This window comes from Thalassophryne amazonica, chromosome 3 (genome assembly GCF_902500255.1).
Source record: "Thalassophryne amazonica chromosome 3, fThaAma1.1, whole genome shotgun sequence".
NCBI classification, from domain to species: Eukaryota; Metazoa; Chordata; class Actinopteri; order Batrachoidiformes; family Batrachoididae; genus Thalassophryne; species Thalassophryne amazonica.
The window spans coordinates 128655521-128681856 of record NC_047105.1 but is presented as its reverse complement, the minus strand read 5'-3'; the positions used below and the strand labels follow the sequence as shown (position 1 = coordinate 128681856).

The 26336-nt window shown below is 40.4% G+C and overlaps 1 protein-coding gene across 1 annotated transcript; it reads left to right on the top strand.

The window, feature by feature from the left end:
* Positions 1–20184: 20184 nt before the first annotated feature.
* LOC117507834 (gastrula zinc finger protein XlCGF8.2DB-like) lies at positions 20185–24547 on the top strand. Its single transcript, XM_034167621.1, has 2 exons — positions 20185–20993; positions 24540–24547. The coding sequence occupies exons 1-2, from the start codon at positions 20297–20299 to the stop codon at positions 24545–24547; spliced, it is 705 nt and encodes a 234-aa protein (XP_034023512.1). The 5' UTR covers positions 20185–20296.
* The last annotated feature ends 1789 nt before the right edge of the window (positions 24548–26336 follow it).

Sequence of the window (26336 nt, the reverse complement as noted above, 5' to 3'; positions counted from 1 at the left end):
AAACCTTTCTAGTATTTTCTTTATGTGTCTGGACTGAGTCATTTTGACAATACCCTCATTTTGTGTGAAATCAATCCCAATAAAATGTGTGAGATTTCCGAGGTCTTTCATTTTAAACTTGGTTTTTAGTTTGTCTTTGACCTCATTTAGACACAACTCATTACTTGCAGCCACAACTATATCATCTTACCATACTAGCAAAATTATCTTTTCTCCATCAGACAACTTTGTGTAAATACAATGATCAGCTTGACTCTGTACAAACTCATTTTTGACCAGAAAATCATGTAGCATCATGTTCCAGTTCCGGCCGGATTGTTTAAGACCATAGATTTATTTAACTTGCAGACAAGCTGAACATTACTCTCTGATTTAACCTCAAAACCTTCGGGTTGGTCCATGTATATTTCACAGTCGATAGGTGCATGCAAGTATGCAGCTTTAACGTCCATTTGGTCTAGTGTGAGGTCGTGCTGTGCGGCTAGCTGCATTAGTACTCATAGTGATGTTAAGTTTGCAGTCGGAGAGAACGGTTCAGAATAGTCAAGTGCTTCTACCTGACTATATCCCTTCGCCACATACCGGGCTTTGTATGTCTCATTCCCTTTTTCATCCTCTTTAAGGGCATACACCCACCTTCCCCCCACTGTCTGTCTACCCTCTGTTAATGGTACAAGTGAGAAGGTATGGTTTTCTTTAAATGAGATCATTTTCATTGCCCTCTTCCACTTTTCTTATGTTGGGGATGTCATAGCCTCCTTATAGGTCTGTGGCAGCCCAACTGTAGCTCTGTAACAGTAGTCTATGGTTAACTCACTGTCCTGTACTGCACATTCATAATCCTGCAGGTATTTTGGTTTCATTCTGACCCTGCCTGTTGTACGTGGTGTCTGTGTTTCAGTCTGGTCAGCATCACTGTCTGAATCGGAGTTCTTATGCTCTGCTTGTTCATACAGTGGCTGACTAGTTTGACATGGTGTAGTTACCCATTCTACGTAGTGGTCCTCTGGTTGACTCGAGTCGGTCTGTGTGTGGCTTTCAGTCACGCTCTTTGTAATGAAGTGCACGAGTCTGTGCTTCTGCACTTTATTTATCTCTGGAAAATAAATCATATGAGAAGGTGAGTACCGATCAAAACCAACAAAAATTCCCCTTTTTGCTTTTGGATCAAGCTTTTTCTTATTTTGTTCATACACCATGCACTCTGACCCAAACTTTCTCATTTTTGTTAATTCTGGCCTCTTTCCAGTGAAAAGATAAAAGGGGGTTTCCCCTGTCCTCTTACAGTAACATCTGTTCCTTATGACAGTGGCAGCTCTGGCTGCATAAGGCCATAGTTCTTTAGGTAAACCTGACTCAATAAGCATGCAGCGCACCATTTCAAATAGTGTGCGCCAGTTCCTCTCCACCGTCCCATTTTGATGGGGGGAGTAAGGTGCTGTTCTCTCATGTTTTATAGCATTATCCCTCAATAATGACTGATACTCTTCTGACACAAACTCTGTCCCATTGTCTGACCTTAGACGTTTTACTTTACCATAAGGCACTGTGTCTGCCAAAATCTGCTTAGTTGCCTCAACAGCTTTGTTCTTGTTTCTGAGGAAATACACATAAACAGCACCAGAAAAATCATCTGTGAAAGTGATTGCATATTTGTATTCCTCTAATGACTCTGGGGCAATAGGCCCACCCAGGTCAGTGTGTACCAGTTCTAAGGGTTCTTTAGCTCTTTCATCACTTTGCTTATTTCTGCTTTGACAAAATTTACCTTGTAGACAAATTTCACATTGCTCAGGTTTGACTGTTTTGTTTTTGATTTTCATACCATTTACAACATTTTCAAGTTTTACAAGATCATCGTAGTTGCAATGACCCATTATCTCATGCCAAGTTTTCAGATTGAAAGTAACATTGCAAATGTCCTCACCATTTACACCATCTTCTGTTGCCACATGTAGATAATACAGTCTGTCTTTCACCTTCATTTGACATGTTGAACCGTCAGGAAGAAACAGTTTGTTGTTTCTCTCTAAGTTGAACCTCGCTCCCTTTGAAGTTGCAGCATCCACCGACAGGATGTTCTGTGGGTACCCCGGAATCAGGAGAGTGTCTGTGAGTTTGACATTGACCACTTTTCCATCGCAGTCGGTCAGCTTAATCTGTGCCATGCCTTTCTTCAGGACACTCCCGGTGATCCTCGCCCCATCTGCGAGCTGCATCACGTGTTTCTTGGGCTGGAATGTCTCGTTGAATCTGATGAAGGCTCTTTCATCAGTCATGATGTGAGTAGAGGCTCCGCTGTCCACTAGTAGACCATGTTGTAGTGTGCTGTGGGGCTTCCATTCACTCACGTGGAGCACAAATGTCTCGTCTTCGTCCTTCACAGCCTTACATTTATTCTTCCCAGGAGAAAAGTTTTGTCCAGTGTCTGTAATGGTGGCTACCTTATTATTCTTTTGTGCACTGGTTGTTCTCCGCTGATTTTTCTTATCTTTGAACTTTGGTTTGTGTGCTTTGTAGTGTGCTGCCATTACCTCATCTGTTTGGGGCCTGTGGCGGTAACGCAGTGTGCATTCAAAGCTCCTCAGTCTTGCCTTGAACTCAATGAAGGTCAATGCTTCCCTCGTCTGAGGGACGTGCACAGTAAATGGGTTGTAATCATCTGTGAGTCCTTTTAACACCATCGCCACCAGAAGTGCATCACTGAGGGTCTCTTTAGCTCTGTTTAATGCGGCCACTATCTTCTCTACACGTGCTAGATAGTCCGCTAGCTCTTCCCCATTAGCCATTAGCACATTGGTTAGCTCTATGTACAGCCCGACAATTCTAGGCTTTTCTTCAGACTCAAAATGGCGTCTCAATATTTCTAGACTTCTTTTGCCATCATCCGGTGCTTCATACAGGATTGTTAGCGTCTTATCATCCAAACAACCACATAGTTCTGCATGTGCAAGCTCATTTTTCCTACCGGCCTCCACGACTTCTTGTGCATTAGCTCCTGCTGCTAATTCGGTTCCCAGGATTGCGTCTTTGAGTCCGATAGTTTTCAAAGAGGCTAAAAACCTAGCCTCCCATATGTGGTAGCGTGCTTCGTCTCCGTCGAACCGTGGCGGCAACCCACGTCCATGGAACATAACTCATTCAATTTAACACATTTTGTGGCATTCATTATTCTCAACAATCTTGGAGAGGTTTGATATGATCAACTGCAAAACAAGGTCAACCCCATGTGAACACAAACTGAAATATGACAGTGAAGAAGAACCTACTGACCCAAAGAGACACCATGAAGTTGTTGGCAGCTTGATTTATGTCCTGATATGTACAAGACCAGATCTGAGTTGGGTGGAAATAAGTTCTCACAACATTTATCTGAACCAAAAGAAGAACATGTGTTCAGGTATTTAAAGGGAACTGTAAACCAAGAATTGTGTTACAAAAGAAGTAATGTAAATCTCAAATTTGGAGCATATAGTGATGCTGACTGGGCATAATCAATCAATCAATATTTTTATATAGCGCCAAATCACAACAAACAGTTGCCCCAAGGCGCTTTATATTGTAAGGCAAGGCCATACAATAATTATGTAAAACCCCAACGGTCAAAACGACCCCCTGTGAGCAAGCACTTGGCTACAGTGGGAAGGAAAAACTCCCTTTTAACAGGAAGAAACCTCCAGCAGAACCAGGCTCAGGGAGGGGCAGTCTTCTGCTGGGACTGGTTGGGGCTGAGGGAGAGAACCAGGAAAAAGACATGCTGTGGAGGGGAGCAGAGATCGATCACTAATGATTAAATGCAGAGTGGTGCATACAGAGCAAAAAGAGAAAGAAACAGTGCATCATGGGAATCCCCCAGCAGTCTACGTCTATAGCAGCATAACTAAGGGATGGTTCAGGGTCACCTGATCCAGCCCTAACTATAAGCTTTAGCAAAAAGGAAAGTTTTAAGCCTAATCTTAAAAGTAGAGAGGGTGTCTGTCTCCCTGATCTGAATTGGGAGCTGGTTCCACAGGAGAGGAGCCTGAAAGCTGAAGGCTCTGCCTACCATTCTACTCTTACAAACCCTAGGAACTACAAGTAAGCCTGCAGTCTGAGAGCGAAGCGCTCTATTGGGGTGATATGGTGACAGGTGCAGTATGGCTGGGTACTGTTTATCTAAGACAGGACCTAAGAAACAGCCTGCATTTGATTTGTCCGCATGAGGCAGAATATACGACACTGTCAGCGACCGACCAGGAAAGCATGTATCATGTACAGTTATCGAATACAATCGACAATGGATGTGAATATGCAGCAGTGACAATCTTGGATGAGGACAATCGGGGTTCTGTTGGTTTGTCTCGGGATCCTGTATGTCATCATAGATGCAAACATGTTGATATTAAGTATCACTTTATTCGATCTACTGTCAATGATGGGAACATTTTTATTGAATGTCCAACAGCAGACTTGATGACAGATATTTTAACTAAGCCTGTAACTAAAGTTAGTCAGGATTGAGAAATTCGTGTGTTTTATGTTTTGTGTAAAGGGTTAAATGTGGAAAAATGTTCATGTCAAAAGATCATGTTTAGTATCAGCGCAAGTAGGGGTGTTGAACTAGTTCAGCAGATAAGAGCTGTTGAGTTCTTCAGTGTGCATTTATTTGCTGTCATTGTCAGAGTGCAGCAGGTAATCAATAAATGGCTGTGACTTTGCTCCTGTGAGCAGTTTTCCTGTCAGTCAAACAAATTGAAGGCTGTTTGCGAGTTTGTTCCTTCATTACGTCAAAACACGGTATTCCAGTCCTTTATGATGACGTCAACATCGTGTTTATATTCCAGTCCAGCGGGTGGCGGTAATGCTACAAGTTGTCATTAGTATACAACGAAGAAGAACTTTGTTGTCGTCTGACACCCTGCTCAGAGTGCTGCTCTCATTTTAGCTTGCCATAAGCTAAGGTAGTGGCGCTCGTGAGAGTGTGGTAGTCCGATGTTAAAGCTAGTTAGCTGGAGCCGCTGGAAACTCTTCTCTGAACAGATCAAACTTCACTCTGATCCTCGAACATGTTTTTTGAAGAGCTCCAGAAGCAGAAAGGTCGACAGTAAACCGGAAGAAAAAGAAAAGGTGGAACAGCTGAGAAGGTTGTTGAAAGAGCGGCTAACTGCTGCTAATGCGGAGATATTCGAGTTGGTAGAAACGAAGACGTCGCAGAGCAGCAAGAAGAAACGAGTGGATTTAAAGAAGAGAAGAAACTAGTCAACGTGCTGGATGCTGTTTTCAAGCCTGAAGTTCGCTGATCCAGAGCAGGTTTGTCCACTAAACTTTATTTCAGATCAACTTCGAGAGACAGCAGATGCATTTTATGCCGCTGCCGCAAAATTCACCTGCCCTTGCTGCCAACTTCACCACATCCAAGTGATAGCTGTTAGTTTGTGTTGGCGTTCTTATTAGAAGCTGACCACCAAATATCTGCAAAAATAAATAAGATAAACTGTGCTTTATGATGATAAATGAAGGACAGTTCAGTTTGGTGATGGACTGATGAAACCAGTCAATCAATACTATTGATTACAGTTTTTCAGGATTTAAGTTTTAGACCCTCTAAAACCTATTTTTTGTCGGTGTTGTAGGTCTAAAACTGCCAAAACCTTCGAAGTCTCTATCAAGTGCTTATTAAAGTCTTAAAACTACGTCACACCTACCCTTTATTCAAATATAAAATAAAAACACAACACATTTTAATATTTTGATTTCCAATTTATTACAGATATAACAGTGCTATTTACATCAGCACTACAGTACAATTTATTGGGCTTTCCTAAATGTTCAAGATACCTCCTGATAAATTCCGTATTTGTCTTTATGAATTAAGTCACTTTGCTAATTCAGTCAATGCAGTTGAACCTCTCCACATCCTGTAGATGCTGAGAAATGCTGACACCCAGGGGCGTAGGTTTGCATATGGACCATAGGGACAAGTCACAACCAATATTTTGGGATGGCAAAATAGTCCCTACCAATATTTAGCATTTTTGTTTATATAACAAAATCATTCACTATTTTTTTGCGAACTCAATACTATAATTTTAGTCGTCATGTTTTGTGTTTTCGACGTGTCAGAGTGACAGGGTTACCCATGTTGCAATTTCATTAGCTCACGTTCTTCTCACATGGACGTAAACAAAGTGCATCTCGTGGCAGGCAGTGCTTCATTTGTAAAGTGGGAGGTCCCAGAGCACAGAGGATGGGTGGCTCCGGTGCAGTGTTGCCAGATGTACGATAATTATCGTATTTGTACGATAGTTTTGCCCTCTGTACGATGTACGATCAATAATTGGAAAAAATCCAATATGTACGATAATTTCAGTTGGTTGGCCAAACACACATCTCTCTCTGACACCCAAGAATCATTTTGCAGGCGTTGCACTCAGTCGGCATCAAAGACACACCACACACAGGGCTGCTGCTGGCTTTCGGCGACCGTCATTTGAAAGCCCGCCCCCTCCCTCTCATACAGAGTAATGAGTTCCATCCAATCTGTGCCGTGACAGGAAGATTCCCCAGCCATCTTTTTTTTTCGAAACTTTATTTCAACAAATGCAATAACAAACGAACAAAACACAAGAGCAAAGAGATATACAAGAAAAAAAAAAAAAAAGTTCAAGTTCCTTATGGAGGTGTCAACATTTTTTCTGTGTTCAACAAAATCTGCACAAGTGGCCATGGCATCGGATGACGACAGCGACCTCGAGGTTGAATTCGACGCTTTCTAGTCTGGTAATTAATAAGTTTGTGTCCCTTCACAGAAAAAAAAAATGTTTCTAGTCTGGTAGTGCATTTGCGTTGTTTTTGTGCCATAGTTTCCCCATTACTATAATTACTGTTTAAAAATGTGACATAAAATTCTTTGTAAATTAAAAAAAAACACGCTAAAATTAGCTACGTTGTATTCGTTTTGTTTGTGTACGATAATTTCTCCCAAAATACGATCATTTTGAGGTTTTGGTACGATAGTTTCATATTTCATATCTGGCAACACTGCTCCGGTGCAGAAAAACAAGAAGGGTGGGGTGGAGGGCTTGCGAACAATGCTGTGCGCCACACTTACAATAAACTGCACACCCACACAAACACGCACACACACCTTCACAAATGACACTAATACCCTGCCTTTTCCTCAAAAATTACTACATTTATGTTTGCTGTCTGTCTCTGTACTTTTCTGTCACTTTTGCGCTCTTTTTCATACTTTCCCTTGTTTCAAAAGTCACCGAACGCACTGTTGGAAAGAACGGGTTCTTGGCTTGCTGTCAAATTTTTCAGAGTGAGGGCTTATATGAGAACTTACGGTAATGAGAATCAGCGGTGCACTAGTTTTTTTTTTTTTTTTTTTTCAGCGGCGCACTAGTGTGAAACTTCCGTGTTTTTCCTTTGCGTTATGACATCACAGGCTTACGTTTACCGTAATACACCATATATATCATTGGAAATCTTTTTTTTTTTTTTTTGGCAAATTAGGTTGCCAGATACCTACAACTGCATTATTGATGAAGAGAATAGATTATACATCTTGGTTGCAAAAACTTTTTTTTTTTTGTTAGCTCCACAAGTATTTTTTTGTTGTCTTGTTCTCTCAGGTGTAGGCCTATAGAATAGATTAGTGATTTTGGGTGCAATTTTGTTATTTAAGCTATTTGTTTGTTTGCCTACACACTTAATAATGTAAATAAAGTGTTAAATTATTCAGCATTATGTCGTCATATGTTATGTATTATGCTGTACTTGTGCGTCTAATGGTATGAGTGGGTTAGGGGGTGGTGGTGGTGGTGGTGGGCAGGGGGGCCGGGGGGGTATTGTCCCTACCAAAGCTGAGACCAAACCTACGCCCTTGCTGACACCAACTTGTGCTGTTTGTCTAATCCAAGTTTGTTGTGAGTGGTGCCATAACCAGTTCAATTTGGTGCTCAAGATTTGCTTCAGGGAGGATGAAGAGGCAGCTGCTGTCTGCAGGATAATCATTAGGTCCAGGAAGCCATCAGGAATTTCTGTAATTGTGAGAAAAATGTTATTTCTTTTGTTTTCATTATGGGGTTATGTGAAACTCAGAAAGTGTGTCTTTCATTTTTGGTGTGATTATAAGTTCTTTGAATATATCGTGTTTTATGCTTTCATTTGAATGACACTGTTATTGCTTAAAGCTTGTGTGAGAATGTAAACTTTGCCATCTTAGAAGGCCGAGACCAACCTTGAATTAGATAAGACTGGCAGCTGTGTCAGAAACAGTGGGGTGAGTTATGACTGGAAAGCATTGTTAGGTAACCCCCTTTCCATGTGATCCAGCCTGGATGTATTGAGGTTTGGTAAATGAGCTTCAGTGATGACACTCCAGTGGTAATAAAGAATGAAGACATCTGTCTTCCTCTTCCTCCACCGCAAGTCAGTGCGGTTGTTATTATTTTTTCTATCTTTCAGCTGGCTCGCTGTTTTGTGGTTGGTACTTGCATCTTTGGCATCAATGAAGTAACCTTTAGCTTCAGTAGATCTTGATGTGGCAATTACTGGATCATTCTGCAAAGTACTTCAACCATTTTCCTGCATAGTAACTATCTTTCTTTTCAGCTGGCCTTGAATACATGACTGGTATTTGTTGTGGACCTTATCAAGCAGAGCGGACCCATTGTTCTTTCTGGTAGGTGGCATGTAGCCTGGTCAGAGAGCCTTGACCATGTTCTTGAATAGTGGATTTTCAACTACAGCAAAGGGAAGATTACAGCTAAACACTAACACTTTCTCATCTAGATCCTCCTTGGTAGTCTCTGATGTTGTGATGATATGACCATCAAGGCTTGACTGCAGTCTCTTAGGAGGAGGTCCGGCAGGAGGTGGAGAAGCAGGATGCTTCAGAGACTGTGGTCTTGTCTCTAGTTCAAGGTGACAAGTTGGAGATTTCTCGTAGTAGATTGTAGTCCGTAGATGGTTGCAGAAACCTGGAGTTGGTTCTGGCTGATTGGGTAGAGGTTGGTCAGTTGGGGATGAGCTACTTGCACATTTTTGTGATGAATTTTTATCCTGTCCACTTTGTTGGCCAAAATGTGGTTTATACACTGTACTTGCACCTTACTGGCCGAAGTGACTCAATGACAGTGGTCCCAGATGGAGTCTGCTAGTCTCCTGCCTTTGTGCATTCTACTACTCACAAAGTATATGATGACAGATGTACTCACTATGAAAACTCAAGTGAGTCTGATTTAGGGGGTGAAATTAGCCAGTATTTATACTAAGATCAAAGGCAACCGCTGTCTTTGAAGCTCTTGACTGAAGCCTTAGTCAAGGACAGATTTTGTTTCTTACACTTGTAAGGTACTCACTATCAAAGAGAAATGATTTTCACACCTCTTTAGAACTCTAAGTGTGATGGATTAAGAGTGTTTGTCAAAAAGAAGCGTAGAATAGAGTATAGTAGAGTCACGTAGGTGCCTGGTTTTGAGAACAATAATGGTAGGTTGAAAAGCTTTTTTAACCCAAGCAGCTCAAGAAAATGGACATCATATATATGTGATATTTACACAATAAGGATAATAAATAACATATACAAGAAATATAATCACTACATAATATTATAGGTGTTAGCATCTAAAATCTAAATATTCATACAGGAGAAGATTGGATTATATGTATACCTAGTCTGTAGACTAGTAGTAAAATTAAATTACAGCTAGTAGGCTAAGCTATAAATATGGTTATTATAGAAACAGAAGCTATGATGTAATATGTTTTAATATGTATCTATCTAAAGTTCACCCTGCTAGCTTACTATTGGAAGACAAAATACGAGGTCTGTGAGAAAAGTAACGGACCTTTTTATTTTTTTCAAAAACTATATGGATTTGATTCATATGTTTTTACGTCAGCCAAGCTTGAACCTTCGTGCACATGCATGAGTTTTTCCACGCCTGTCGGTTGCGTCATTCGCCTGTGAGCACGCCTTGTGGGAGGATGGGGATCAAACTTAGGCTACTCATTGAGTGTGCTTTGAGTGAGGGACCGTTGTGTGCAATTTCTCTGGTTATCACAAGAGCTAGACATCAGCCATTTTCCGGCAGATTTCACTTTTAACAAGAGATTTTGTCATGGAAAGCTGCGCGGAGGCTTTGCGCGTCACGACCGATTTGCTGATGGAGCGAAACAAAGGAACACCTTCGTTTCGGAGTGCCAGAGGACAAGTTGGGACATGTCTATCTCGGCTTTCAGTGCTTACCAGTCGAGTGAATCAAATCCATATAGTTTTTGAAAAAAATAAAAAAAGGTACAATACTTTTCTCACAGACCTCGTACATATTCTATTTGCAATCTAATGGAAACCCTAAACTTAGACACTATATGTTGATTAAATAACCCATAAAGTGAAGAATCATTAAAAATCTACACCATGTAAAATAAAAATGTAAATCACGAAAATAAGCTAACTATAGCTAGATGAGCTATGGTTGAATTTGCCATTAATTAGCCAACTGTACCTTGCTAGCCAACAAGGTTAAACAAAGTGGGTAACTAGCATATAAAGTACAATAGTGTAGTTTAACCCTACAATAATGGTATTAACAAATACATATAACAAATGTAAACAGAAATGTGTATTAAAGTTAGTTTCCAAAACAGAATAGAACCGACTATATTGTTAGCTATGATAAACGGTGCTGCAGCCGGCTAGATGAGCTAACGTTAGTTAAGTTTAACTAATTGTACCCCACTCCTCCATTTTTATCACTAATATAGATCATGTAACATGTAGATCTTTACTGAACAAACTTGTGTTTATGGTGTAATTAAGTCAGTTGCTTTATCGGCCAACAAAGTTGGAGGTGGTTGTGTTTTCGTCCCTGTTTTTCTGTTTGTGAAGAACCTGGAGCCTGCAATTTTTTATATATCATGAAATTTTTATTGAAGGTTCATATCCTGATAGGCAAGATGTGATTCAGTTTTCAAGGTCAGAGTCAGGAAAAATCTTGGAAAATTGGAAAAATCCCATCTTTAACATTGAATGAGTTTTCAAAAATTCAGAACTGTCAACAAGGTTGAATTTCTTTCATATTTGTGTGTGTTATGCAGGATGGTATCCTTTACTGACTAAGTGTGATCAGGATCTGATCAAGATTGCAAATTTCGTGACCATTTAAAATGAACTTTGAAAACTCCATTTAATGTATATTTAACATTATATCCTAAACAAACATGCCTCAATCACTCACCTATTTGAATGTGAGGTGCAGACTGACACTCACTGTCACCTGACAAAGTTTGATCAGGATCTGATCTGGGTTGTGAATTTTGTAAACATTTGAATTTAATATTGAAAAGCCCATTTGATGTACATTTTGCATTATATCTTAATCACAAGTGCCTGAATCACTTCCATTTGTGACAATGAGGTGCAAACTGGCACACTCAATGAGTAGCCTAAGTTTGATCCCCATCTGATCTGTATTATTTAGCAGATATTTACCTCCGCCAAGGAGGTTGTTTTCGGTCGCATTTGTTTGTTTGTCTGTCTGTTTGTCAGCAGGATAACTCAAAAAGTTTTGAACGGATTTTGATGAAAGTTTGTGGAGTGTTTGGAAATGACAAGAGGAACAAGTGATTAAAGTTTAGTGGTGATCCGGATCAGGATCCGGATCCAGTAATTTTTTAAAGGATTCTTCACCATTGCGGGATTGGGGGAATTTTGACATTCTAGTTTCTAACTCCACAAAAACAAGGCAGAAAGGCTTGAAAAAAATTAGGGTGTAACATAGTTAAATGTTCTATCAAACAACAAAGTTTGGTGATGATCGGATCCGGATTCCGGATCTGGTGATCCAGAATATGCAAAAATATAGGAAAATAGAAAATATGTCAGTGTGAGGTGACAAATGAAGCTAGAGATGCACAACTAACACCAAATTGTAGCTGAATCTGTACTGATTCAGCAATGTGTCTTCAGATTTGATGTAGCTTCAAATGTTATGGAGCTAGATCCAGAAGAAAATCGCCATTACCGAAAAATTGTTTTTATACAAAAACTTTTGAACTAATAAAGACATAAAAGTGATTCCAAGTTCTAGTGGTATGTTTTCATGGTCAAGGATGTCAAATATAAAGGAAAGAAAAGTGTATGTATCATAGTTTTGGTTGTAAAACTGAATTATTGAATAGATCACTGTGCCAAGGAGGGAATCTCTTTAGGGTCGGTGACCCTATGGCCTTGTTTAGAGAAGCGTTTCATAAATGTTAAAAAATTCATATATTTGCAGTTTAGTTGAATAATAAATTGAATTTTGTCTCATTTGTTTTTGTCTATAAGCACATGCAATATCAATATCAGTGCTCAGATGACAGCAGCTTCTGGGAAAGGTGCAAGTTGCAATAAACTGTGATGCCAAGCGCTAAGGATACATGCTATCCAGTCACAGCAGATGAAACTTTTTTTACTACTGAGCAAACATCGTTAGACTTTTTTAGGTTCAATGATTCCACAACGTGTAGATGTTATGGCGTCAGTGATCCCATTGCCTTGGCGGAGGTTTGCACTCTCTGAGTGCTTCTAGTTGATATTAACATTGAAAAGTCCTTTTGATCTATATTGAACAACACCAATGAAGTTGGAGGTGGTTTTGTTTTTGCCCCCGTTTGTTTGTTTCTGTTTGTGGACATCTATCCTTGTGAAATTTTTATAGAAGATTCTTATCCTGATAGGCAAGAAGTGATTCCATTTTCAAGGTCATAGGTCAAAGTCAGGAAAAATCTTGTTTGCACTCGGGGTCGCCACAGAAAATTCAAGGTGGATCTGCATGTTGAATTGACACATTTTACACCGAATGCCCTTCCTGACACAACTCCACATTACATGGAGAAATGTGGCAGGGTTATTTTATGAGATATTTCATGCAACTAAGTCATTAGGAAACAGTTTCTTCACCAATATGTTTGTATGTTTGTAAAGGTTTGAAATAAAATTTTTTAAAATGTTCAAATTCAACTCTTGTGGCAAACCCTGAAAAAACATGCTCAAGTTAGAGTACCAATAAATGATTGTTGAACAATCTATTTTATTTAATTTTTTTAATTGGGCCTTAAGTAACTTATGAGGGGTCAAATTAGGTTTTTTTTCTCATAATTCTGAGTTGTTAGCTGTTGGAAAAGTTCTTGTGCTTTATTATTTTTCATTATTATCATGATGGGGAAATGAGGAGTTTTCTTTTATATTTATATCATGTATGCTGAATATATATTGTGGTAACTTTATATTAAAGTGTGACCACGTAATGCTGAGGGGTTTTCATGTGAAAAGACAAAAGACAGCTCTCCTTAGGGAATAAGATAAGAGATGGGCACTCCCCCATTTGAGAAAAATATGTTTGTCTCGGCCAACCTTGAGTTAGATAAGTCCGGCAGCTGTACTGGAGAAGTAGGGAGGGCTGTGACTGGCTTCAGTGATGGCACTCCCGCGGTAATAGACTTCCTCCACTGCGAGTCAGGGCGGTTATTATTATATTATTAAAATTTGTATATAATTATATAATTTTTCTGACATGAGCATTTCTACTTCACCACAAACAAAAAAAACGGCCACACTCACTACATTTACTTTCAAAGTAGCTTTTATTTCACGTACTCGTTTATTTCTCATTCACAATGTTAGAAGCTTCAAGAGTCATTGTTGCTGTCTTCTTCAGACTCAACAACATCACGACTGCAGTTTCTGCATGTAATGCCTTTACAGACTCCACAGGCCGAGATACGCGTGACCCCATTCTTCTTGCTGCACCACCGGTTGCTGCAATCTCCATGACAATTACACCTCATGAACTTCAGTAGCTCCTCAGAAATCATTGGGTCTAGTGTTGGAACTGGTTCATACGCATGCACACCTAATGCCCATCCATAGTCACTGGGGTTCAGAGATCTGGAGCCTCATGCATAAAGCATGCGTACGCCCGTCTCCACATCCACGTGCAGATGTATCAAAAGTGACGAGTGTGGAAATATGCTGTGCGTCACGTAAAAATCCAGGCTGGCATACGCACATTTCTGCAGCTATTGTGCCATCGCTGACATGTAGTGGTGACGCAGGGAATCGTTAATAGTATGAAAATAAGAAGACATCAGAGACACACCAATGAATATTTAAGACACCCACACGTTTGCAATTATATGTGTGGGGAAAAAAAAGCATGCACAAAGTGATACATAAAATGGCACTAACATTGGCTGCTTTAGCATCAGAGGACCTTGCAAATGGTGCAATCTTATGTGAGCGTGTATTCAGGGAATGCAAGGATTTATTTCCAAATGAGGATAATTGCCTCATAAACCGATTTCATTTACCAAGGCCACTGTGACTGGAGATGCGCACAGATCTGCGGCCCGCTCAGAGCGCAATACAACGTGGACCCAGGTATTGTCTGTGGGCACACATGTGCTGACCACGCTGGGTGTCCTGGCATCATGGGCATTGTGTGAGCTGGCTGATCAGTCAGGAGTGTGCCAGTCAACCTTGCGCAGTCGAGCCAGCTGTGTGGAACGCGATCATCCGAAAGTCATCCAGGTACATTTTGCAGCGAGAGTCGGTTTCCCGAATGTAATCAGAGCTATTAACTGCACACCTTTTGCTGTAAAGGTGCCATCACCTGATGAATTTGTTTTTGTTAATAGGAAACATTTTCATTCCATCAATGTTCAAATCATATGTGATGTGCAAATGTGCATCAAGCCCCAGTCACATGGCACTAACTAAGGACACCAAAGCCAAAAAGAAACAAGAAATCTGGACTTGCATTGACTTTTGGAGACAGCATTTAACCGCCATCCAGCTTTGTTTCTGTAGCTGGCGCTTCGCCACAATTTTCAAAGTGTTGAAAAAATGTGAATGAATCCTGACGCCAACCTCAATTCGTCCGTATTCTTTTTTGCTTTCTGTCTCGAGGGTTCCTCATCGTTTGCGTAGTTCCCGTACCGACAGCGTTCCGTCTGATTGTCGTCCAACTTCGTCCAGCTCTCTCTCTCTCTCTCTCTCTCCCTCCCTCTCCAGCCTCTCATCATCTCTGCCTGTGACGTGCGTGTGCATGCACACGTTGTCAAGACAACGCAGCTGCGGTGAGTCTGTGCTGCCACACCAGTTATCACACGCTGGTGCTTCGTTTTGATTTTGTTATTAAAGCGTCAGCGTTGCTGTTTGCTTTGCTTTTCTTTTGTTAGTTTCCGTTTCGTTTCTGTCTTTTATGCGCTCTGCACTCAGAGCGGGAGAAGTCCATGCTCAATCGTCCACTATTTCTCGATGATTTGGGACTTTTTTCCTTCGTTCAGCAAACGCCGTGTGACTGGGTCATTAGGTGCCTGGTACAGCGCATGATAGGTGGCTGCTTGTGTTTGTGCTTGTGTGAACACCAGCGCGGACACATTTGGGCATGTACGCATTCAAATATGTTATTGTCTTTTTTTAAATTTTTGCTTGATGGTGAGCTGCAGAGCTTCTTACCGGGTTTCCTGTGTTCAGTATTTGTCAGTAAATACGTGTGTAAATTGTGAATCTCACACTGTCAGCGGAGGCGTCGTGGGGAATCCCTGCTCCAAGGGCCTATTTACATGAAATTGCATATTTAAATGTGGCGTGGCCAGGGAGGAGTTTGGTTCTACACTCCATTCCACGTTCAGTGGGATGTACAAACGGAACGTGCGTGGATTCATGACTACGCACACTTTGATACCTCTGAATATATTTGTGCTTACGCCGGATTCAGGGTTTTGGCGTAGGCCATGTTCTAGTAGAACATCCATGTGTATGTACATGAGGCCCCTCTTCTGTAGAAGGATCCAGTCTTGGGTCTGCAGGTAGGCACGGAGTGAAGGCTGTGCAGCTGCTCCCTCTGTTGGAGGTCGAGTCTCAGGTTTAATCACTCCTGCTGCCGCCTTTCATGAGAACATGTACCAAATTTCACCCAATATAGTATCTGGCCTGTGGTAAAATGTACTGGAAAATTGCAGTAACAGACTGAATCATTGCCTCCTTGGTGGCTTCTGTGTCAAGGAAGATGTCCTTGTACTCATCAACGCCCTCTGCACAAAACCTGGGAAAATGCACCAGGTTTGTGTCAAGTCTACAGTGGGATGTAAAAGTTTGGGCACCCCTGATGATTTTCATTCATAAATCACTGTTTCTTTGGATCAGCAATTTCAGTTAAATATATCATATAGCAGACGAACACCCTGATATTTGAGAAGTGAAATGAAGTTTGTAGTATTTACAGAAAGTGTGCAATAATTCTTAAAACAAAATTAGGCAGGTGCATAAATTTGGGCACCCCAACAGAAAAAAATACATCAATATTTAGTATATCCTCTTTTTTGCAGAAATAACAGCCTCTAAACACTTCCTATATCTTCCAATGGGAGTCTGGATTTTGGTTGAAGGTATATTCTTCTTTAGAAAACATCAGTTCAGTCAGGTTTGTTGGTTTCTGATCACGGACAGCCCGCTCAACATCACACCACAGATTTTCAATAATATTCAGTTCTAGGGACTGAGATGGCCATTCCAGAATGTGTACTTGTTCCTCTGCATGAATGCATTAGTAGATTTTGAGCAGTGTTTAGGGTCGTTGTCTTGTTGAAAGATCCAGCCCTGCTTCAACTTCAACTTTAACTGTCGCTGATTCTTGAACATTGTTCTCAAGAATCTGCTGATATTGACCCACCCATGTGACCCTCAACTTTAACAAGATTCCCAGTACCTGCACTGGCCACACAGCTCCACAGCATGATGAAACCACCACCAAATTTATGCTGTGTACTTTTTCAGCCATGCATACCGCCCCTTGTTATGTCCAAATAACTCAGTTTTAGTTTCATCAGTCCACAACACCTTATTCCAAAATGAAGCTGGCTTGTCCAAACGTGCTTTAGCATACCTCAAGCGACTCTGTTTGTGGCGTGTATGCAGAAAAGGCTTCCTCTGCATTACAGTATCTCCTCTTCCCTGACAATGAAAATCTGCTGAGAGGGCTGGACCACTCCTCACTCAAAGCCTGCTCACAGGCGAATGACGCAACCGACAGGCATGAAAAAATCACACATGCGCATGAAGGTTCAAGGTTGGCTCACGCAAGCACATGTGATTCAAATCCATATGTTTTTTTTTTTTTTATAAGGTCGGATACTTTTCTAATAGACCTCGTAAATACTAGAAACGTAATTTTACTTTTCAAATATCAGTGTTTGTCTGCTATATGATATATTTAACTGAAATTGTTGATCCAAGCAACCAATGATTTAGAAAGGAAATTCATGGAAATCATCAGGGCTGCCCAAATGTTTACATACCACTGTATAATGTGAAACAGAAATATCCTTGTTATCCTCTTCACTTCAGCTACTCTCGGGATATTAGATTTGTCAAGTACCTTTCAACTTCATTCTGTGGACAGCTGCTGTTGCCTGTGGATCAGAGGTGGGCCAGAGTCACTGTCAGGTCATTCTGAAGTAATGAATTGGCAAGTCACAAGTCATCTTGCAAACAATTGGTGGGCATTATGACTTGAGACTTGACTTGGGACTTGCCAATTCATGACTTAAGAGTGACTTGCTGGTGACTTCGTCCCACCTCTGCTGTGGATCTGGCAAAGGTGATGCTAGAGAGATGACTTTGGTCCAACCCATTGTTTGGAAGTGAGTGTTTCCATGAATAGAGACAATGTTTAAATCTATATTGTCTCCAACAAACTGAGAGACTGCATTGTTTACCCAACCTCCATTGGACCACGTGATCATTAGTCAACATTTAATTTTTAGTAGCTGTCATCACTGATTGATCCTCAGTTGCAGCACCAACTGCAACCTCATCATTGATCTAATCACTGGTTTCTTCCACAATCGTGGCAAGAGTGCCAGAAGTATCATCTCCACCCCTCCTAAGGAAACCGTATTTGTAGTTTTGTGTCTTCAAGTAATACTTTGTGTATCCCAGCTGGTGTAACTTGTTGAGCATCCATTTTGACACAAATCTGTGATCAAGTTGTATGGCAAGCCCCATTTGGTGTGACAATACTCCTGACCGATATCAGCAGGGCTTAATAAAGTTCTGCCCCAAATGGCAACTCTTTTGTCTCTCTTGACAATCTGTGTCATACTGTCAGTCATACTGTATTAGGGCTGAAATGATTCATTGAGTAATTTGATTCCAAAAAAATGTAGGAGGCTTCGTTTAATGCTATAGTACATACGCCAGGCCTGTATGTGGCGCTGTAACGTTCCCACCAAAAACACAGAAGAAGACCATAGTGCTAATCAATGCAGCAGGCGAGGCTACAAGTTTGCAAAGCCACACACTGAGTAAAATAAAGCCTTTTAAGAGAAAGGGTCTGTGCGGATTATCTGAAACGGACTTATTGCACATTTAAAGTGAAGCAGTGTGTTTTTATATATTTTAAAAAACACGTTTTGCTCCACTGGCCGTTCTCCACCTCCGCAGATGAAGTGAAAGTTTGCGTACTTTAAATGAGTCATGTTTAATGATTTAAAATAAAGCTTTAAATCAGATTTGGTAAGAGTTTTTATTAAGCATCAGTTTTTAGGCAGCTTTTGTGGAAACGCTGCAATCCACAGCCATTTTTCAAAGGCTCTGTTATTCGCCAAGTATCCACAGAAAACAAAGAATTTGACTTTGGTTTGAGCTACACTCTGTACGGCATTGTATAAATATACGCTAAACACTGAATAAATCACAGTAATAAAACGTGCAAATGAAATATGCAATAAGGAAAAAAGAATGCAGACTGAAGATTTCACAGACTGCCTGGGCTTATGGTTTGGCAAAGCTCTAAAACTCTTAATATGAAAAAATTAATAACCCAGCAAAACAGAGAGAGGGAACACCCTAAACTTAAAAATCTGCATGATGGCACAGCAACATTGTGCCAGTGCTTAGGGAGAGCCCTGCCACTACTGATATTGTTTAAAAATACAATGTTACTTTTTATCCGATTACTCGATTAATCAATAAAATAACTGATAGAATATTCGATTCCAAAAATATTTGATAGCTGCAGCCCTATACTGTATGCGCTGGGGTATGACTTTGGATCTAGATCAGTCATGGTGATGTCATTACAAATGAACTTGAGTGCTGTCTTTATGATCTGAGTCTTCTCGTCTCCATGTTCAAGATTGTATATATATTATTCACCAAAAGCATGATCCAAATTCCCAGACTCTCTCTAAACCCTACCAGCTCCATGAAACAGAACACAAAGCAAAACAATAAAAACTGAACATGCCACTCGCCCAGTTGTAAAGATTTCCAATTAAAATGTCCAGTGTTATTTTATTTTAATGATTATTTAACAGGGACAATGCATACAACATTGTGACAAGAAATGGGAAAATGTGATGCATGTAAGATGTGTAGCTTCAGGTAATTTTAACCCTCTGGAGTCGAATGACGTGCTCTCGCATTAAAGGTCACGTGACCTAATTAAGCGGACGTACCACTCTGAGGCTCCCTTTGGCTCCCTACACTATTTTGTGGCAATCCAAAAAAATAAAACATTACAATAGTCAATTGTGGCAGACACAGACATGAATTAAGATTTATGAAATTTATAACAAATCCTGATGTGCATTTCCACTTTATCAGTTCCATCAGTGCAATAACGTACTGTCATCAGGTCAAACTCACCACTGATACTTTATTTTAGTAAGTGTTGTTCTAACATTTATTGTTAACTTAATTTGTTTCTTTCCAGACATGCAGCCGTTGTTGGTTATTAAAGAAGAAATTCTCCCTGAACACCAGGAATGGAATCTGAGTGTTGACCAGGAGGACATTAAAGAAAAAGAGAAGCTGTGGCTAAGTCAGCAGGGAGAGCAGCTTCAGCAGCTGGAGGAGGCAGATCTCAACAAGTTTGGTTTCACTGCCGTCCCTGTGAAGAGTGAAAGTGATCATGAAAAACCAGAGTCATCACAGCTTCATCAAAGCCGAAGTGATGACAGCACAGAGGCTGAGCCTGTAGCCAGCAGCTCATCTGTTCACAGAACACTGACAGCAGAAGATGATGGAGGACCACAACCAGCCAGTAACTCCGGTCCAAATAGTCATTTACAACCAGATACCAGTGGCAGGAGTTCAGACAGTTCTGGAACTGAGACTGATGACAGTCATGACTGGAAACAGACCAGAGAACTTCAGTCAAGTTTTAACTGTCGAAAAAATACCAATATTGTTCGTTCAGGCAACACTGAGAAACAGTTTAAAGGCTCTAAATATGGAAAAGCATCTTGTCACATGAACAACTTAGAGAGGCAAAAGGAGAGGCAAGCAAGAAGAAATCCATTTAGCTGTTTTGATCGGAGTAAAACACAGAAACAGAAGGACAAACACATTAGAATTCATACAGGACAAAAACCATTTGTCTGTTCTGAGTGTGGTCAAAGATGTGGACATAAGAGCACTCTGAAAACACATATGATAATTCATACAGGACAAAAACCATTTGGCTGTTCTGAATGTGGTCAAAGATTTGGACGAAAGAGCCACCTGAAAGGACACATGATAATTCATACAGGACAAAAACCATTTGTCTGTTCTGAATGTGGTCAAAGATTTGGACTACAGAGCAACTTGAACAAACACATGATTAGTCATACAGGACAAAAACCATTTGTCTGTTCTGAGTGTGGTCAAAGATTTGGACGAAAGAGCACTTTGAACAGACACATGATAATTCATACAGGACAAAAACCATTTGTCTGTTCTGAGTGTGGTCAAACATTTGGACTAAGGAGCTCTCTGAACAAACACATGATAATTCATACAGGACAAAAACAATTTGGCTGTTCTGAATGTGGCCAAAGCTTTGCACACAAGACCTACCTGAACAAACACATGATAATTCATACAGGGCAAAAAGCATTTGTCTGTTCTGAGTGTGGTCAAAGATTTGGACGAAAGAGCACTCTGAACAGACACATAATAATTCATACAGGACAAAAAGCATTTGTCTGTTCTGACTGTGGTCAGAGATTTGGACGAAAGAGCATTCTGAACACACACATAATAATTCATACAGGACAAAAAGCATTTGTCTGTTCTGAGTGTGGTCAAAGATTTGGACTAAAGAGCACTCTGAACAGACACATAATAATTCATACAGGACACAAAGCATTTGTCTGTTCTGAGTGTGGTCAAAGATTTGGACAAAAGACCGACCTGAACAGACACATAAACAGAAAACATACAGTTGGATGAAGGGGGCTACATACAAATTGAAGACAGTGCTACAATAGAGCATACGAAAATGAGAAAAGAAACAACACAAGAATACCTAAACCGCATAAAGATCTGCAAAACAGAGTTGACACCAAGAAGCAATATCACAGCCATAAACCATTTTGCAATACCAGTGGTGACCTATGGGTTTGGCATAGTAGACTGGCCACAGCGTGAGCTTAATAAGTTGGACACAAAAACCAGGAAGATGCTCACCTTCCACAAAGTCAAATAAAGAAATCAGTGCATGGACAGAATATATTTCCCTCGCAGAGAAGGTGGTCTCGGTCTCACTGAAGTCAGCCAGGCCTACAGAACATCGATAATAAGTATTGGACAGTACTTAAAGAGTTCTGAAGAGGAAGTCATGAAAAAGGTCACACAACATCACAAGAAGACCTTATCTGAACAGACCTGGTGGAGAACTCTTACAAGAGAGAGAAAGTAACAATCTGATTTCGGCAACAAAACCCACAAGACAGACCAGAGAACAATACAGCAAAAGCCAAGGAAAACATTGAGTGGACAGATGGAAACAGCGCAAAAGGGCTGGACAATTCCAAGAAGAACTCAAAAAGGAATACATTGAAAGTTGGATCAATGCAGTGGCTGAAAAATGGAGAACTTGGTTTTTGCTGGAGAAAGAATTCTGATTGGAGCACAAGATCAGGGACTTCTAACAAACAGCTTTAAAAAAATGGCAGGGATCTCACAAAATGACAAATGCTGATTCTGTCATACAGCTGTTGAGAGTGTAAACCATAGGTGTCAAATTGATTCCAGAAAGGGCCAAGAGGGTACAGGTTTTCTTTGTAACCACCCACTGCACCAGGTGATTTCACTGATTAACTGATTCCATCTGCACAAAGTGATGTTAATCAGTGAAATCACCTGGTGCAGTGGGTGGTTACAAAGAAAACCTGCACCCTCTTGCCCCTTTCTGGAATCAGTTTGACACCTATGGTGTAAACCATCTAACATCAGCATGCCAGATCATTATGGCAGATGGACATTATACATCCCAACTCAACAAGATCTGTCAATATTTCCACTGGAAAGTATGCAAGGAAGTGGAGATGGAAGTAAAGGAAAATGTCTGGGAGCATGAGCCAACACCAGTCTCGTCCAACGGAAAAATACCTGTCTTCTACAACAAAGAGATCCCAGCAAGGAGACATATCGAAGGAGGTGCAATCAAACCCGATATTGTCATCTGAAACAAGCAAGAGAAAACAAAAAAATGGCAGGGATTTCACAAAATGGCAAATGCTGATTCTGTCATACAGCTGAGTGTCAAACATCTAACATCAGCATGCCAGATCCTCATGGCAGACGGACATTATACATCCTGACACAACAAGATCTGTCACTATCTTCCCTGGAAAGTATGCAAGGAACTAGCGATGGAAGTCAAGGAAAATGTCTGGGAGCATGAGCCAGCACAAGACATAACAAAGGAGGTGCAGTCAAACCTGATATTGTAATCTGGTGCAAGCAAAAGAAAACAGCCAAAATCATTGATGTGACAATGGCCTGAATCAAGCTGAAAGGGGAATGATCACAAAATGCCATGACCTGAAAAATGACCTACGAACAACATGGTCATTGAAAGACATAAATATCATCCCAGTTGTGGTGGGGGCAACAGGCCTGATGAAGAAGAACCTGAAGAAATACCTTGAGGCAATCCCCGGTCACCCAAGCGCACACAAGTTGTCTGCAATTAAGGGAACAATCGCCATCTTGAAGAGAGCCCTTGGATACAATGCCAGCTATGTTAGGGTAACTATAGAGCCTATGGTACAACTTTAGACCCCGGGTCTGGGCCCACTCCATTCTATTAAAAAGATATCCAAAATAAATGAAAAAAGACAAAGACAAAAAGTATTTGTCTGTTCTGAGTGTGGTCAAAGATTTGGACTAAAGAGCCTTTTGAACAAATACATGATAATTCATACAAGACACACAAATGAAATACCAAAATCTTAAAAATGATCTACGAACAACATGGTCATTGAAAGAAATCAATACAGGGATTAACGTTCTCCATCACGATGACTGATTTGCTTCAATTGGGCTCAGGGCCGGTTCTACTCAGTTTAGTGCCGGAGGCCTCGAATTTGCTGTGGCAACCCCATTTGCAAACAAGGGAACAGCTGAAGGGATTTACTACTTTCAGCGAAATTATAATTTAGATTATAGATTAACGACAGACGTATGACCTTAAAGGTGTAATTGTTGATCAAACACACATTAAAATAACATAAATAACAATGAAAAAAATAATTCAATTAAATAATAGTAGAGAAGCTTGAATCTTCAACTGGACTGGGTTGCTTGACGCGAGGACGTTTCGCTTCAAATCGCAGAAGCTTCCTCAGCTAAAATTCTTGCTCTGGAAGTCTGACTTCTGTCTGACTCTTGTAGAGAAGAATAAACAGAAGCCACAAAAAGCTGGAGTTTTAAACCTAACCAGACCCCTCCTACTGAGAGGCAGACTGCTATAGGCTAAAAGTCTGCTAACGAGTCTTTCATTGGATTCAGGTGTGTTGGAGCAGGGAGACAACTAAGAGTGTCAGGAATGTGGCTCTCGAGGACCGAAGTTGGCCACCCCTGCACTAGCCTATAGCAGTCTGCCTCTCAGTAGAAGGGGTCTGGTTAGGTTTAAAACTCCAGCTTTTGTTGGCTTCTGTTTTATTCTTCTCTACAAGAGTCAGACAGAAGTCAGACTTCCAGAGCAAGAATTTTAGCTGAGGAAGCTTCTGCGATTTGAAGCGAAACGTCCTTGCGTCAAGCAACCCAGTCAAGTCGAAGATTCAAGCTTCTCTACTATGGAAACCACCTGGACAACTGAGAGCCTACACAGAATCAATGAAATAATGTAAATCAAGACAGAATTATTTTATAGATTTTGTTCAAATATTTTGAAAGTCCTGACAGCTCCCATAATATGAATAATATGTGCTGTGTTCAAACAGTACAAAACAGTGCAATATAACATAAAACAATACAAAAGTTGCAGTGCAAGTTTAACTAATTCAGTCCCAATGACAGATTTATTTATTTTTTTTTTCAGCAACATAAATAGAAGTGGTACTATGGTCAGTGAATACTGTACTTTGTACTTGTAACAATGTGCCTTGTAACAGTGGTCCTTATAGAAGCAGAATGTGCAAACAAGACAGCATAAAACTATAATGTAAAGCTTATCCAAATCTCATCTACCTTAACTGTCTACCTGTCTGCCTTATAACAACAGCACAGTGATCCATCATGGCGCTGTTATGAATTATGACATCATGTGCAGTCTGTGAGTGGCATTTCCCAGTCACAAGTCATCTTCAACCACATATAGGATCAGGTCGCGGGACAACACTCCAGTAGGGACCCCAAAGTTCCCTTTTACTGGGCCACATTAACCATTGGGGGATTCCGAGATGTTCCCAGGCCAGTGTGGACATATAATCTCTCCACCTAGTCCTGTGTTTCCTCCCAGCTGGATGTGCCTGGAACACCTCCCTGAGGAGGCGCACAGGAGGCATCCTTATCAGATGCCAGAACCACCTCAGCTGTCTCCTTTCAACACGACTGAGCAGAGGCTCTTCTCTGAGCTCTTCACGAATGACTGAGCTTCTCCTCAGATCACTAAGGGAGACCCTAACCACCCTCCTGAGAAAAGCCCTTTTTGGCCCACATATACTGATTATTATTACTTGCAAAAAATGTATTTACATTGTTGCAAAAGTGGACCTTTAAGGGGTTTGGGGGGCTCTTTCCCCACCCCTCGCCCCTGTGGCTCTGCCCCTGCACCAAGGCCTGCAGAGTTTGTCTGCAGCTGCATAGAGTTCACTGTGTTCTTATCAGCTTTGTGCTCTCAAACAGTGACACAGATTATCTTAAATAGACGTGTTGTGTATTTAAAGTGAAGCAGTGTATTTGTGTATTTTTGTTAAACACACGGCATTGTGTGTCGGCCCCCTGAAGAGAAAGGACGCACATGTTTTTTTGTTTTTTTATGTGAATCAACTGACTATTGGAAAAACACCTTTATCAGATGGATTCTTATTGGATTTGATCAGACCTTTCATCTGTTCATCAACTGGATTTATCAAAGCAGCTTTTGTGTAAAAGCTTCACACACACAAGGCTGTTTTTCACAGGTTGTGGTCACAACGTGCACGGTCAGGAAAAATCAGAAACTCACAACGACACAAAGAAATAAATGTAAATTTTGGGACATAGACTTTTTTGGCGGGGGGGAATTTACCCCCATTTTCTTCCCTTCTTCACTTATTCCTGGATTTGTTTTCTTTTGCTGTGTTCACAATTCTTTCTCAGATGCTGAAAATAGTGAAATTCACACTTTCTCCTTCAGTTTCTGATTTTAATTCTGATGGGTTTTTTAACATTAATTTAAACATTGTTCACAATTCTTCCTCACAAAATTTATGTTTTTGTTGTATAAACAGACTAGTTTGGAAAATAATGAAATTCACCCAGTTTCTAATAAATTTTAATTCTGATGGTTTTGTTTGATTAATCAAAGCTCTGTTATTGAATGCAGAATTTTGAAAAATTTAATTTTGGGAAAAATATCAACTCTGTCATGAAAACTAAGAAATTCACCCAAAATGGAGCATGTTCCTGAATGTCATGTTTTTTGAAAGGGGAATAAAAACAAGATGGCATTCAAGAAAATTTACAGGTTGTTGTTAAATTTTTGGATAAGAACCTCAACTTCCAGCAAAAATATTCCAACAAAGTACACGTTTTACTTTGTTTCTATACTTCTGCTTTTATAATTGTAAATACATTTATTGGACACACGAGGGCAGCATTTCACCAAAACTAAAAGGCTTCACGGGATTTTCAAGAAGAAACTATCAGTTTGTCTGAAAGCACCAAATTTGGTGTTTATGTTGATGAAACAGTTGACGAGCCGAGGAGGTTTCTGTCCTGTTTAAGGAGAATAAATTTTCTGATAAATATCCTATAAGTGTATAGTTTAGACTATTTATGACTGAATGTTCTGGAGTTAATGGGTTTAAAACGCAGA